At 36.8% G+C, this 15,521-nt stretch overlaps 1 protein-coding gene across 1 annotated transcript in view; it reads right to left on the bottom strand.

Moving 5' to 3' along the window:
- Positions 1-15,521, bottom strand: part of SPATA6 (spermatogenesis associated 6) — a 35,256-nt gene that overhangs the window by 3,597 nt on the left and 16,138 nt on the right. The window contains exons 8-12 of the mRNA XM_065739195.1: positions 14,279-14,363; positions 13,597-13,637; positions 12,438-12,613; positions 3,787-3,886; positions 707-795 (exon numbers count right to left, since the gene is read on the bottom strand). Of these exons, the coding sequence (XP_065595267.1) occupies positions 707-795; positions 3,787-3,886; positions 12,438-12,613; positions 13,597-13,637; positions 14,279-14,363 (491 nt within the window). The remainder of the gene's footprint in view (positions 1-706; positions 796-3,786; positions 3,887-12,437; positions 12,614-13,596; positions 13,638-14,278; positions 14,364-15,521) is intronic.

Below are 15,521 nucleotides of genomic sequence, written 5' to 3'. Positions count from 1 at the left end.
ACAACCCTAAAAATGCTCTGCATTACTTCATACCTTCCCTTTAGCAAGTACACAAACTGTTCTACAGAATACTGTGTGCATACACAGACATTATCAGTACTGAGAAGATCAGTATTGAGAACTTACGCTACAGAAGTGGTAAAAAATCAAATCAACTGGTGCCTTTACAAGTAACATTCTCAAAAGAAAACCTAATTATACATGTGAGGGCAACACACAATAGTTAGCCCATAGAAGCAAGAATGCTTTCTGAAATAAGACATCCCCAGACCATGTTCTATGTATTTGCACTGTTTTCTAAGATGCTTCTCTTTTCCAAGCATGTGTTTTGGAAAAAGCAAAGAAAGCCCTATTACTAAATAAAGCTTCAAATTTCTTTTGCACTCCTGTAACTTTAAGAAAAGATAACCAAACAGCTATTTTTTAAAGTTGCAGTTATTTACTCTCTCACTGATAAAATCCAACAGCTACTGCCTGTGGATCATTTTTATGACCCAGTCCAGTACCAAAATCAGAATTTAATGAAGATTATACTGACACAAAGCCAAACAGAATGAACGGTATAATAATAATTAACTTTATTTCCCTTTTAGGTGGAAAAGCTTGGTAAATTTAATGTAAAACACAGCTAAATAGGAAGAGAATTCTTTGTATTTAAGGGGCAATATAATGATGGTTCTTTGTTTGTCAGAGGAAAACTCCATACCTGCTCCGCAGATCACTCATGGATACGGGTGCTTTATGTGAAGATTCTCTTGTCTTAGCCGAGTTTCCTTTTGATGAGTTACTTTCATCCTAAAAAAAAACAAAAACAGAAATCAAATTCTCATTATCTTGGTTTCTGATTACAATGATCTCATTTCAAAAATACTTTCTTTCCACTTAGAAAACTATTAAAGTGCTTACATTTCTTGGGGGAAAAAGGGACAAAGTGTAATGAGCCAAATGCTATTTATGAACACTTTTAATTAAGTTCAGCATAACTCAGCTAATAATTTTCAGGTAATAAACTGGAAAGAATTTCTAGACATTGTAGACCTAAAGAACCATGCAGACAGCATAAGCTTCAATAACCCAAAAACACGTGGGTTAAATGCAATGAAACCTACTGCTTACTGCTTTAGTTTTGTTTCTTTAGAAAGACAGGAGAAAGAACCACAAACTTCTCATTAACAGCTTTTCCACTAAGCTACCATCATTCACATAATGCATTTTAATAAACAGAAGCATTCTACACATCTGTGCATTTCCCATTCCATACACCAGGCAGAGAACATGCTTGTCCAGCTTTTTAAAAACACCTGTAATAGATGTTAAGGATCCTTGAGTGGATTTCTTAGGAGCTGCTAGAAAGCAATCTTACCTTCCAAATGCCATCTTGACTTTAATAAACCCTTATTTACCCTCTTAGGTATGTATGAGACAGAATATCTCATTTGAAGTAAGCCAGCTGCCCACCTGAGGTAGGATGGTAGAAATTCCATCCACACAGATACAATCATGTTCTGCCTGCTCTGAAAGGAAAGGACACCACTGAAGAGATGGCATTCAGAGATGATTGCAGCAGAAGAGCTAATTGATGCAAAGATTAGTAAACAAAACTACCTTCCACACTACATCAGAAATAACTGGAAAAGAGATTACGAAGTTAAAATAATCCAACTTGTTGGTAACACAAGCCCGGTAGAAAAGACAATAAATACAGTGGTAGACAACAAGAAGATGCAGAACTAGCTGAATGGCAGGAGTGTGGATGTGGAAAAATCTAACACAATTTATTGCACTGCAATACAGGTAATAAGCATGTTTGTGAACAGGAAAACTCTTTTCCTTCAGCAGTTGCAGGCTACACAGTACTGAGTAAAGGAAATGGGGTACAGCAGTAAATAAAACTCTTCAGCATTTGCCGGAGGCAAATTATGTTCTGGAAAGAAAAGAGATGGGAATATTATGATACTGCCAGAATGTCACAGCAGAAAGCTGCAGCGGACACCCTAAGGAACCTGCAGCAGAGCTCCACTCACACTATTTTTACAGAGCAGTATGGAAACAAGGTTTTGGAAAACACAGATGGATGCTTCTGGGAATGGTTGTTTAGCATTACATTCTTAGGAGTAAAACAGTAAGAGATGCTTTTTAACCTTTCAAAGTTTGGAAGAGCCCCCAAACTGAAGCCAGAAATCTCACTCCATCGCAAGTACATAAAATCATAGAATCAGCAAGGTTGGAAAAGATCCCCTAAGATCATCCAGTCCAACCACCCACCTGCCACCTGTATTTCCCACCAAACCACGACCCTCAGTACAACATCTAAATGTTTCTACACCTCCTTCGCTAAACCCTCACTTCCAAGGTGACCCATCTACCTCATCCACCCACTGCACAACAATGCACGCTAGCTTTTTGGCAGCTCACAAAATCATCACTGCTCGCATACGAACAGAGGAAGGCACAACACGAACTGGATCAAACAATCATAGCTAGTGTGAGAAAGGGTTTTTCAATGGTTTAAAATGAAAAGTGCCTCAGCTAAACTGAAAAGAAAGACTGACCAGAAATGAGAAAATAATCAGGTTAAGACAGCACACAGGCAACACAAGTAGCTGCCCAGGATGACTACAGCTGAGAAAACAAATAAGTAAAAATAAATAAATAAATAAATCAAGACTTCAGAGCCAAGGCAGATGTTCTTCAGTACATCATGCAGCAGCAGATTAAGACAACAACCTTGGTTTTTTGCCACAGCCCTCTGCCAAGAGTTCACAGTAGTCATTGCATCTCAGGCAGCACAGCTCAACTGCTGGTGCACTACTGTTACACCTACCTTTTCTGCACTGAAATGTGAGGGGGGGAGGCCAAGGCTCTCCCACTCATGCTTCCCATAGTCACAGTAAACTCTGGCAAAGGTGTGAGGAGGACAGCTGGGGAACAACAGCAGCCTAAAACTGCAGCAAAGCAGATTTCTGTCAACACTCCTTTTTCTAAGAAAGCTGAAGCAAAAGAAGATCTTTCTCCACTTTGAGAGGATTGTCTCTCTTTGAACCAATCAATAACATCAGTGTGGTAGATTGTCAGACAAAAACATAAATTTAATCAGAGCTCCTTATCTCAGTCTTACCTACTCTCACTCTTACAGTCTTTTACCTTTCCTTTGCCTCATCTCACACTTAAGAACCCTAAGTTCTCTGCAGATGGACAACCTTGCTGAGGGAGATCTTGTGCCACGAGTGGGTTTCTCAAAATAAATGAGCAAAAAATAAAAAGCAAAAAAATGACTACTTGACTAAAATCAGACTTCAAAATTCCATCAGACTCAAGGACAAAATATTCTGATCCCAGGCTTAACACAGTTAGATTTCATTTAAAGCCAGGCAATTAAAAAGAGAAAAGAAAAGCCACACACAACTGCAGAATAATATTAGCTTACAAACAGCTGGACACCAGCAGCTGTTGACGTGCAGATGCACAACATGTTAAGCCATGGTGTTCTGTAATAGATCTCTAACATATTTTTGCTTACACTGAAACTACAGGAATCAGACAAAGAAAATTTAATTGTCCTCTATACCCTTATGAAGTTGCCACCTGGCCATAAAAGCTTCACATAAGGAGGCTACTGCTGAAAACAGTGATAAAGAGTTCAGCTTACTTATTAAACTCACATTTCCGCAATCAAGTGTATCTCAAAAGACAACATCATAATAAATTCAAGGTTATAAGCACGATTAGGTGTCTTCCTTAATCATCCTGGAAAAAAGAAAGGACTTAGTGTGCAGTCAAACTTACAAACACTAGGCGCTGTCTAGCGCTGTGTGTCCTTAAAATATTTTTCACTCTTTTATGGATCTCATCTCCATTTACTGGTGGAGGCCAACCAGAGTTAAATCTGCAAGAGGAAGAGGAAAGAAAAATAATTCATATTGAAAAGCTCTAACATGATTTTACCTCTGATTTTAATTTTATTTTTTAAAGCATGTATAACTTCCTTCTATTTGGAACATACACAGTGTTTAGATTTGATTCTTTTTTTTCCTCTGGGGTACAAGGAAATAAACAATTTTAAGCACTGCATAAACAACATGCATCTATGATTCCAGCATAAGATACAAAGCACAGAAAATGATGATTTTGTAACAGTTCATATTTCTGTAACACCTGTTTGTCCCTCCAGAAGAGAAAAGCTATACAGTTATTCTGTTCCCAGTGATCAGGTTTCATTTTTCTCTTTTTAAAGCAAATATTACACACGCAAAATTCTTTCGGCTGGAACAAATCAACAGAAAGATAACCCCAGTGCATGCAAATAGGAAAGACCATGGAGTTCAGAAACTACAAATTCATAATCCTTATTTTGTAGGATGGAACTGCATCATAAGCTGCTTTTTTTTTTTTTTTTTAATACATCAAAAATAAAAATAGTTCGCTTGATATGAGCAACTTAAAACCCACAGCCACTTTTGGATTTTCTCCTTTTATATTTCGCAGAACTTTTTTTCCCCCAGTTTATTCAATAGGAAAAAAAAATAATGTTCTCATCCTTCTCAGGAAGTTCAGAAGCTGGAGGAAATTTCACATCAACAGTTATTCAGTTAGGAGAAGCAAACGAGAGTTTGAGAAGGGGATTATTTATGCATCCACCTCCAGACTTTAGTACACTCAAATACGCATTATGAAAACCAACCAAGCAACGAGAGAAACACCAAGAATGAATTCATTGGGGAAAAAGGAGTTAGAGGATTATCTAAGTAAAAATGTTATCAGAGCGAATAGAAACAGGGCACCAAATCACGACTGTGCATCTTCATTTCAATGTTTCCTAACATCCAAGAACTTGATTTGCACCAAGAAAATAAAACGAAAACTCATGCTTAATATGAATATGGGTCAGCAGGCAAGCAGCCAGCTGTAGATCAGCCATGGACACCTGCTATTTGATGTAATGGAAAACCAGTGGCAGGACTGGGTGTCCACACTCTGGATGCATTAGGAACACAAGGAGAAGGGCTGTGCTTTGATAGCTGGCTTCAAAGATTCAATGCAGCAGAGAAACATCATGATGCCATCTTAGGATTCTACAACAGGCTCTAGATAGGTCTGTGGGACCAAGGCTGTGAGCCTTTCTGTCCACTTCTCTTATCTTGTTATTGCATAACAACACGAGAAGAAAGTGGCTAGTTCTCTGCTTTTGATTCTTTTATTGTTTTGTGTATAATTAACTTACACGGACTCAGTTATTATTGCTTAGTTCTCCAAAATCTCTATATTCTAAACAGCCCCACTATTTTCAGCCCGTTTATGGGTTCCCTTAAATCAATTCATCCTTCTCTGAGCAGTTCTATTTTTCTTTCCAAGAAAGGGTGCCAATAAACGGCACAATATTGTGAGGATGAATCATATAATCTATAGGGGGGGATGTATTTTCTGTATTTCTAATGACATCCAACATTGTTTATCTTTGGTATACTACATGCAAGGATTTTCACAGAGCTGGCTAAAACATCTGTATGTGCACCCCAAACATTTACAATTAATTTCAAATCCTACAGCATGTATGGCAAATCCATATAGTTCAATTACTTTGCATATAGAATGTAAGGATTTGTTGCAATAAAAGAGCTCACATAATTTTTCCTAAAAGAAAGCAAAGTGGTTTGTGTGAATTTTGTTAAGAGAAGAAAGCACTGCCTTTAAAGAAAATAGAGGTCTAAGTCATTTAGGCAGGCAGGAGCATTCATTTCCTTAACACAGTCAAACTCAGTTTGATGCACAGCGTTACAAGGCATGTGCTCTATCACTAGCAGCATTTGGAATAAAACCTTAACCCTGTAGTCATGCTAAAACACACCACTTGGAATGAATCACATCAGGTAGGAGTGAAAAAACTCCTAAAAACACCTTGTGGCTTCCAATTAGCCCTTGCAAACACTACTGCTAAGGGACATCTGAAGTGCACGTTTAAAAATCTGCATTCTAGATGCAGATAGTCTTTTCCATTTAAGAAATAAAAGCTAGAGTAATGAAGTCATGGCATTTCCCTTGTATTTATACAGTGGCTGCTGTTCTTCCAAATCCAGGTTGCTGGCAGTGAGAAGCTGGAACAGATTACCTTGGGGAAATAAATTTTATGAAATTCCTATGTAAGATTTCAGATCATTGTTATTAATCTCAAATCTACAAATATCCTCGGAGATATGTGCATTTACTTTTGAAAAAGGGAAACACAGTTTGCTACTGTATTCATTTAGAAAATATCTGGCTACATCTACAAGAAGAAAATCGAATTACTTAAATCAAGAACTATTAGATTTTTTTCTCCAGGTGATTTCATTGATCAATCCACTAGTGTGCGCTGTGGTATAAGAAATGTTGGCCACTCAACATTCATCACAAACTTAATTTATCAAGGGAAAAATAGAATCAAAACCTTAAGTATGATTAAAAGCACTATCAGCCTATTTTAATTAGTTTTGCTAGTATTATCATTGTCTAATTTTAGTAATAACTATTGAGTCTAAACCACATTTAAAGTCGTAATGTTAATATTTACATCCACCAAAATGCAAACTAAAATAAGATTCTGCCTTGAAATGTAACACCCATAATCTGAAGTGAAATGCTGTTATGAGATGCTAACTCTTCTACTGGAAATGTTTTAAAAATAGGCTTTAGCTTCTTGAGCCATAAACAAAAGGATTCTATTTGCCTAAAATGACCAATGCTATGTTTTTAAAATGACTGGTTACTTATTTATGTGATTAAGGTGTCAGCATTGCACTGCAGTGTTGAAAGGAAAGTCATTTCACTTCAATGACTGTTTGTCCTGATAAACAAAATAAACTTCTACAGCTGTATTCTTTGTCATACTTTCAATTTTCCCTGGGACTTGCAAACATTCTGCAGTTACATCAGTTTAAATTGTTTATTGATTCCAATAGATTGTATAAACACTTTGGAAATATAGCTCAGTGACCTAGAAAAAGCCAGATCAATCAGAGAACTTCTCAAGATTAATTTCAAAGATGTTGTGTCGAGTACGATCAAGGAAACAGAACCATTTTCCCTTGTAATGTGACTAAAGGCATTTAAACTCTTTATGAGATAAGGCTTTTTTTTTTTTTTTTAAGGTCATCCAGACAACATCTACCTTGATGGAAGAATAAAGAAGCCAAGCACAGTTCAGACCTTGTGTTAAAGATTAAAGCTAATTTTTGCATATAATTCTATCCGTTAGGATGAAATACTCCATTAGAAATACAAACAGAATACATCCATCCATGTACTCTAGTAAAACAGCAGCTTGCAAACTTGAGAGCAGTAATAAATAGAATATTTGAAATGTCAGACAATCCAATCGTTCACTTGCACATGGTGAAAATGTTAATATCACATTTCAGCAGGACATACTAATACATTTCATATTGGCAGAATTAATGCAAAAGCCTGCTACAGAATATTTATCCATTTATCCATATATATATTAATATATGTCTCGTGAACAACTCCGTGCATCTGGCCTCCATGAAGAATTCATCAGCTTCAAAGATATAGACTTCACACTCAGCAAAACTACATACAAGGACAAACTATCAGGGGACAGAGATCAATGAAGTACTGCAGTACCAGATTGACAATCAGAGAGGACGCTACTGTAATTTGGGGGAAGGGAGAAAAGAAATAAATCTTAAACTAAATATAACCTGGAAAACAACTATCTTACAAGAATTTGTGCATGGAGAAAAAGAGATTCTCAGAAAACCCAAATATATTTCACTCTGAAACAAACAAACAAACAAAAAAAAAGCCACAGGTTTTACAACCAGGATGCTTATAAGCTGCACAGAAAGCGAGAAGTTACTTTATACTTGCTCAAAAGGACATGAAGTAATAATCTAGCAAGATGAACTTGGTTCTCAACGCACACAGAATGGCTGAGCTGCACTGGTTTAACTGGTCTACTTGATAATGGATACAATTTTGTTTTCCTTTTCTTAAAATACCTGATGGCTATAAACTTCAGTATAAACACAGCTATACAAGTGCAAAAGTGTTTTGGTACACACTGCTTTGTGAACTGTAATGAAAATGTAACGATATGAAAATCCTTACACTCTCACAATATTTGAAGCAAAGGAAGTATGCTGCTTTCACAATGCCTGGATACTTCCTACGAAGCAGAAACAACTACACACAGCCAAGGCCTGAAATCGAAGAACAGCTTCAGCTTCTGAAAGCAGAAGCTGAAAGCTGCTCTTCCTTTTCAGTAAGAAATTAAAGAAAAAAACAACCAAAAACACCCAATGGTAAAAATGTAACTGCTAAATGGTTTCTTTTATTTCCAAAAGCCCTGATACTGTTACACCTTCAGCTTAGAGTTGTAAAATTCACAAATGCTTTCTTTTCCCCCAATAAGCTTCAGCTCTAGCCTTTAAAACTGGGACAAGATAAATCATCCTCGTGTATTACATGCATTCAGGCAGACAGCTTCCAAGATCTCAACTAAAGCCAAATACTGCAGCTCAAGATCTCCACCACAGGACCAACAGCTCCACCAAAAGCCATTCTTGCCCTAAATGTTTAGGATGTCAGAAACGGGATGTGCTCTCTTGGACTCAATGGCAGCTTTCCCACTGCTCTATCTTCTCCAAATACATTCATGCACACACAAAGAAGTTTTGACATCTCTCACTTTCAAATTTACATACTGAACAATGAAGTTCCTAAGTAGTACAGGAGATAGCCAAAACCATGGACCAAGGCTTCTGCACTAGACACTCTTTGCAGAATATAGTACAGAATAAGCTTTTCTATACTGATTTACGAGTGCTGCTTCCAGAATTCAACTTAAGAGAATGCAAAATATGAAAACTTCCTCAAAAGCTGAGAATGATAAACAGCAAAGATTGAAGAACCACCTTACTGTCAAATGAATTAAAAACTTCCAAGATGTTTGGCTAGAGTCAAGCAGGAGAGCTGGTGGCAGTCTCTTACCAGAGCAAGCCACCTTCTGGAAAGCATGCTCAATTCTTTGGAGTTCCAGTTCGTAGCAGAAAGTTCTCAGAATTTAAACATGCATTCTCACAAAAGTAAACCTTAGATTAGGATGCATTCCACTTTCTAAAATGTAAGGTAAACATTGGTCAAGATTTAGTAGAATCCAGTATTTCACTTTGTGGTGATATTTCCCTAGTACTTGGAAAAAGACAACCGAAAAAGATGGAAAACCAGTGTAGGAATATTACAGAAGTTAGCTAATCCAAACAGTTATCCTCCTTCTTGCTTCAAACAGAACTTAGATTTGTGTTAGATGTTATAGGAGGTAAGATCACATTTCAGCAGAACAACCAGAACCTCAAAAAGACTTTGGAATGGCCTTTGCTCTGGAAGTGATTACTCTTCAGATCAATAAAAAAAATCCAGTGATCTCAAATGCATGAGAAATAGCTTTGTTTCTCAACATAGGAGAAATGATCAAATACTGCTATGACTGTTGTAGTCTCTCGAGAAAAGATTTTCTTTTGTGCCATCATATAGCTCAATTCAGAAGACTTCTATCACTACTTTACTTTTCTTTACAGAAGAATGACTTCAGCTTTGTATTTTGCTGCAGATTTCAGTGCTGCAAGGAAGGCTGAGCTTGCAAGTCCCTATGACTATGACTATAACGCCACCCTATAGGAGCACAGGATGATGTACAGGCAGTATGAAAGCCAGGACTGAAGTCAAATTTTCCTTTTCTGCAGCAGTCTCAATGCTTTCACCAAGCATTTGTGAACAAAAGCCAGTCTGTGAGGGCAAGTAACGTTTTAACCACATTGATTGAAGCTGACCAGACATCATGAACAGGGAAGAGCATGCATTCATCACTGCTCTGCAAAGGAGGTAGAATCAAAATAGGACATGAAGTTGCACAGTCTCATCACTCTGCTTTGAGTCAGTTTGCAACACAGCAAATGCTTTCCTGAAGTGATCTAAATTATGAAAAATATGAAAATAAAATATGAAAAAGAAATATTCAAAACTTTGGAGCCTTGTCCAACAGTAAATATATTTACAGTTCTGCTTCTGGCTCAACTTCAGTGGAAAAGGGAAGAGCATTGATTTGAGATCTCTCAAAAAGGCTCACATAAAAGGAGTGGAAACTGCTACAAAGGATGCAAAATTCCTGAGAGGGCATTATGCAAGACCCCAAGCTTTGCTACTACCAAAAGGTATTGCAGTAGCTTAACAACTATTCAGAGGGATCTGGGAAAGCACTCACAAAATGACAGACACCCACATCAAACTCACTTCAAAACAAAAAAAAAAAAGAGGAAGATTGAGGCAGGTTGTCAAGTTTCATACTGACCGTGGGTTGATTCAGATGAATAAATACTATGCCTTTGTGAAGCTATTTGTCTTTGTAATCCAAAATAAGATTGAGGAAATAACCATCACATCACTGTCAGATAAGTCTGTCTCCTTGCAAATTTGCAACTAAAACTGCTATATGTTCAATAGTTCTGATTTTCTCTATATTTCTACAATCTATAGAGCAGCATTTGCACGCATTTCCAGACACTGACCTCTGATCCATGCTTGTCATTCCAACTACAAATCTCTGCATACAGTCAGCTAAATCCACTGTTATCTCAGCAGCATGAACACAAAGATCAAACTTTTCAGAATATACCCTTTACTTCCTTTTTATTATTTTTTTAATGACGAAAGTAAATACCCAGGTCTTCAACATGAAAAGATGCTACATCTCTGAAGAGCCAAGAATATTTGTTCTCGAAAGAAAAGATAACTTCAAGAATCATGCATCTCTTCTGGAGAGAGGCTGGCAATGAGAAAAGGCAAAAACATTCAGATAATTTTAAGACAACCTGAAGAATGACTAACAGCAGCTCACAACACGCAAGATTTTCCTGCTATCAATACAAAAGACTTTGTCATCTTTAGATACAGTCCACTAGATAAATAAATAAAAAAATAAATAATCACCATTACAATCTCTTACCTAGACATGGGTAACAAATGCACAATGTCAGAAGAGCAGGTAGACTACATGAAAGAATGTGGAGAGGTAGACAAGATGATAAAAAAAACACTTCCTCCAAACCCCAAACACATCCTAACTGTCACATAAGGAAATACTACTACATAGAACAACAACCAAGCAAGTTTTCAAGCAGAGGAAGATGTTAAACCACCAACTTGATCTGTATGAGTGTTAAAAATTCAATCCCCACCTGCCATCCGTCACTTTTCTTTTTGAGGAGAAAACTGAGATAGTTCACCTTTTTGGGGAAAAAAAAAATAAAGTACTAGGGTGTGTGTAGGCTACAAAATGCACCCTTCGAGCACTCACTAAATGAGGTACCAATGGTAATAAGGAGAAAATAGTCTGAAACGAGTGCAAACATGCTGCCAAAATACATATACAAGTATGGCCTTAGACAAATACTTCAGACTAAGGAAAGGACATCAGTTTGATCCCCAGAATCTTCATATTATTTTATGTTCTTGTTTATTCAGGCCCAGATTTGTATACAACTCTTTGACTCCCAGAAAGCCATCCAGTAACTTATTAAGCTGAAAGTACAGCAGGAACATCGCGTACCAAGGACACATTCTGCTCAGCAGGAAGTAGGGAATATTCTCCTTGAAGGATTGGAGTGCTTAAGCATGAAAAAGCTGTTGCTTGTTAACATTTCTTCTGTCTCACCCTCCCAAGACACCGGAACTTTTATACTTGCCCTACATACCCACCTAGGGATAGAAATTCACCGAATTAGGGGATATTAGTATTGGGGGACCAAAAAAAAAGAAAAATGAAAATTATATATAGAAATTTATATAAACAGAATTGCTACCAACACTTCAGCTAAAAAACAAAGCAGAAGAACAATCTCAGTCTGTAAATACACTAACTGTATTAAACCTAGCCCATGGACGTTACTCAAACTAGTCACTATTTGACTACAGCACAACCAGAAGTACATACTTACAAACACTAATATGTAAAGGACAGAAGGAAAAAAGGTTTCTAAACAGCTCTAAAACATCCTGCTTGACATATACGTATATTTGTGTTCCTGATATTCTAAAGCCCTCTGAAATATTAATTATTTACCTATTTAAGTTTTCCCTGCTTAAGATTTGGTGGGCACTGGGGACATGCAATTGGAAGCTTTATTGTTTCAGGAGAGGTTAGCAACAGAGAGGTCAAAGATCCTTTTCATTGCCATATTATTTGTATTGTATTTATTAAGAAGAGACATGATGGTAAACACAGCTCCCAATGACAAGTCAAATACAAGATAGTTGATGGGGAAAGATTTCCTGTCTTTTCATCCTGTATATCTCCAAACATGAAACCTATAGTCATGCAAGTACTGTTATCATCTGCTCTTGTTAATGATTCCAGAATTTCACAAACAAAAACAAGTCATTACCTTTCCCTTAGAGAAGATCGATTTAGTACAGAACTTAAGGAATGCTTCTGAAATGCTGAAGGTGCTGAATGCTCTAATGAACCACCAGAATGGGACAGTCTGTTGGGTGAACCAGAGATCACATCCTCATTACAAACATCAGAAGTGTCACAGTCTTCCCCATGAGTAGATCTTGCCTGTTAAAAACAAGAAAAAAGAAAAGAAACACCAAACCTTGCTAAAATGTTTTATGAATATCAAGATGTACAATTTTATTTTTTAAACTAAAAGGTTACAGGCTACCCATACATGCAGGAAGAACAGCAAAGATCCCCATTTTACAAAAGGAGCCCTAGTTTAAACTAGTTAAGTGTTCCCTGCTGGTACCTAACACATCACATTATGGCAAAACCTGGTTTTCACACTTTCTATTACCTTATTCTGACTGCACAGCGTAAAGTCTCACCTTTCACAGGACCCTCACAGATTCAGAGTGGTGCCCAAAAGTCTAAACCAATAAACCTCAGACTTCTCTTCAGTGTGGGACCCTTGTTCTTAGACCTTATTTTTTTTTTTTTATTTCCCATGACTTTTTCTTACTCTAGGAAAATCTCCAGTCTACCTGCTCATCTTCTAATCAATCTTTACTATCCTAACTACTCTTAATCTGAAATGCAACATGCATATGTCTCCATGGGTTACCCTGTTTTACAGTAAAACAAGATAGAGACCTGACATTATCTTCAGATCCACTTGCTACCCAAAGCAGCTAAAATGTTAACAGTTAAGCATGAAATGACACAACAGTGGCTTGCCATCTGTACTAGAGCTACCTTTGCATACTATTCTGGAAAAAAGTTTGCTCTCAGAATCACCAGAAAGACAACTGTAAGATGCCTCTAGGGACTCTTCTACAGCCTCAACACAAGCCTTAATGCAAAGGAGAAGTCCTGTATTTACAGGCATGGACATCTTACAGAGTATTGTTTCACATTTGTATTTCAAAATAACCCATCAGCAGGGATAAACAGAGTTACATCGGATTTTAAACATCCCTTGTCTCATTTTTGGAAGTGCAGTAGGTAAAGGTTCAAAAATACCTACACACAGGACAAACTTTCTCATTTAGAGCTTCCCCCCAAAAAACAGTTTGTAGTTGACAGCAATACAGAGTACTCACTTTGGCTTTCTTGGGTCTGTAGCTGCCAAGAAGAGAAAGATCTGGAGAAAGAAAACAAATGCATCCCTGAAGAAATTCACGAGAAAATCTGAATGCTCTGAATTAAATAAAATCTTTTACAAAATAGCTTACCGCTCCTACCAAATATTAATAAATCAAGTTATTATTATTACATATTGTGAAATTCTAAACAGTCTTCCCGGTAATATTTCGGTAATCTTTCTTCAGGAAGGACACAGGAACATGACCAGTAACCCTGCAGTGAGGCAGATTTCATTCTCCTAACCACTGACTAGATACCATCAACTCATTTGTAAGTACATAATGGTATCAGATGGTAACAGCTCTGTTACATTACCTATCTACAACAGATTGATATGCATGATCCCAACAAGAATGTGAAACTTTTAATATCCTGCACCCAGTACTATTACAAAGAAAAAATGTAAAATTTACATTTCTTGTCCTGCACTCTTTATAAAACAGTCACTTAGTGCTACCAGTGAAGGTGGAAGGAGACACACATGTGATCCTGAATGCTCCTTAACAGCTGTTTTTCTCAATAGAGAAAAAAGCCTGTTTAAATAAACCAAACCAAACCAAAACAAAACAAACAAAAAACCCACCTGACTGAGCTACTGGAGAAAAGCATTAATGAGAGATAATAGTAGTAAATACAGACCTGGTGTTACCTTGGACCAAGCTTCTGTTGTGCCTTCTCGCAGGGTACAGGCATGAAGCTCGATACCAGGACTTGGTTGTTCTACCTGAAGCAAAACAACTGTTAAAAGGTGCAGCATCAGATATTTCAATCTCTATACCTATTTTTAATCGTTTTTGTTCATAAGATCTCAAATCAAATCATATTTTAAAACGTTCTTAACGTTTGCATTATTAGCATTATTGCATATAAAGAAAAACAGTTCTAGAAAGGGTTTAGAAAGCACAGAATGTTGTGTTGATCAAAGGAAAAAAATGCAGATATTTTCTCCTTCATCTATAATGTCTTTTTGAAGACATCTTTTTAAAGATATTTTTTAAGCACTACATGGTATCACATATTTATTCCAAATTGTTCACACCTTACAAAGTGCTGCTCTTCCTAATTAAAAAAGTTACACTTCAACATAATTCAATTTTCATTGTTGTGCAGTGTAGAACTGTGAAACCAAAGTAAAGATGTTCTAAAAGGAGCATTCTCATTCTAGAGAGGCCACAACAGTCTGGAAATGGTATATTAAGGGACATGAATTTTCCTTCTTGCACAAATATAACAGAGCAACTAAAATCAATAATCAGCATTTACAGATGTTGTAATTAAACTGTGAGCTTCACCTATAGATCAAAAGCCAGAAGAATTGATTAATGGGAGATAAAAGAAAAATATCAGAGAGAGAGAGATAGTAGGTTGGTGAATAATTAATGGCTGAATAGGACTACTTTGAATTTCCAAAAAAAGTACCTACAAGTAGAAGAAAACCTGTGAAAGAATTTAAGATTTGATAAGCTATTATTGTTTGCACATAAAAAAGAAAAATGAAATAACGTGAGTAACTAATTAAATGCTAAATCATCTCAATGGCTGTGACAAATGTTCAAAATTGTAGACAAACGTCACAGTACAGAGTCAGAACACTTCTACCTTGGCCCCTACATAGTGGTATTCTAATAGCAGAGGATGGTTGAATCGTAAAAAAGCAATTTGTAGGAGAACATGCTCACCCAAGAGGCTGGGCAATCTGGACCTGCAGCACTTAAATGGAGTTTCTTTAAATAACTAGCTAAATTTCAGAACAGTTTTTCCACGTGCAGTTCTCACGAAGGCTGGTTATCAGCTGCAAGTTAAAGTATTAGAAATGTAGCTTTGAGTAAAGCAACTGTTTCAAAGATCATAGGATGCCAACATAAAGTTGAAAGAGGCAGCT

The sequence above is a fragment of the Cyrtonyx montezumae genome, unplaced genomic scaffold (assembly GCF_038088225.1).
Source record: "Cyrtonyx montezumae isolate F1298 unplaced genomic scaffold, pur_monq_1.0 scaffold_1, whole genome shotgun sequence".
NCBI lineage: Eukaryota > Metazoa > Chordata > Aves > Galliformes > Odontophoridae > Cyrtonyx > Cyrtonyx montezumae.
This window is presented reverse-complemented; position numbering and strand designations above follow the sequence as displayed.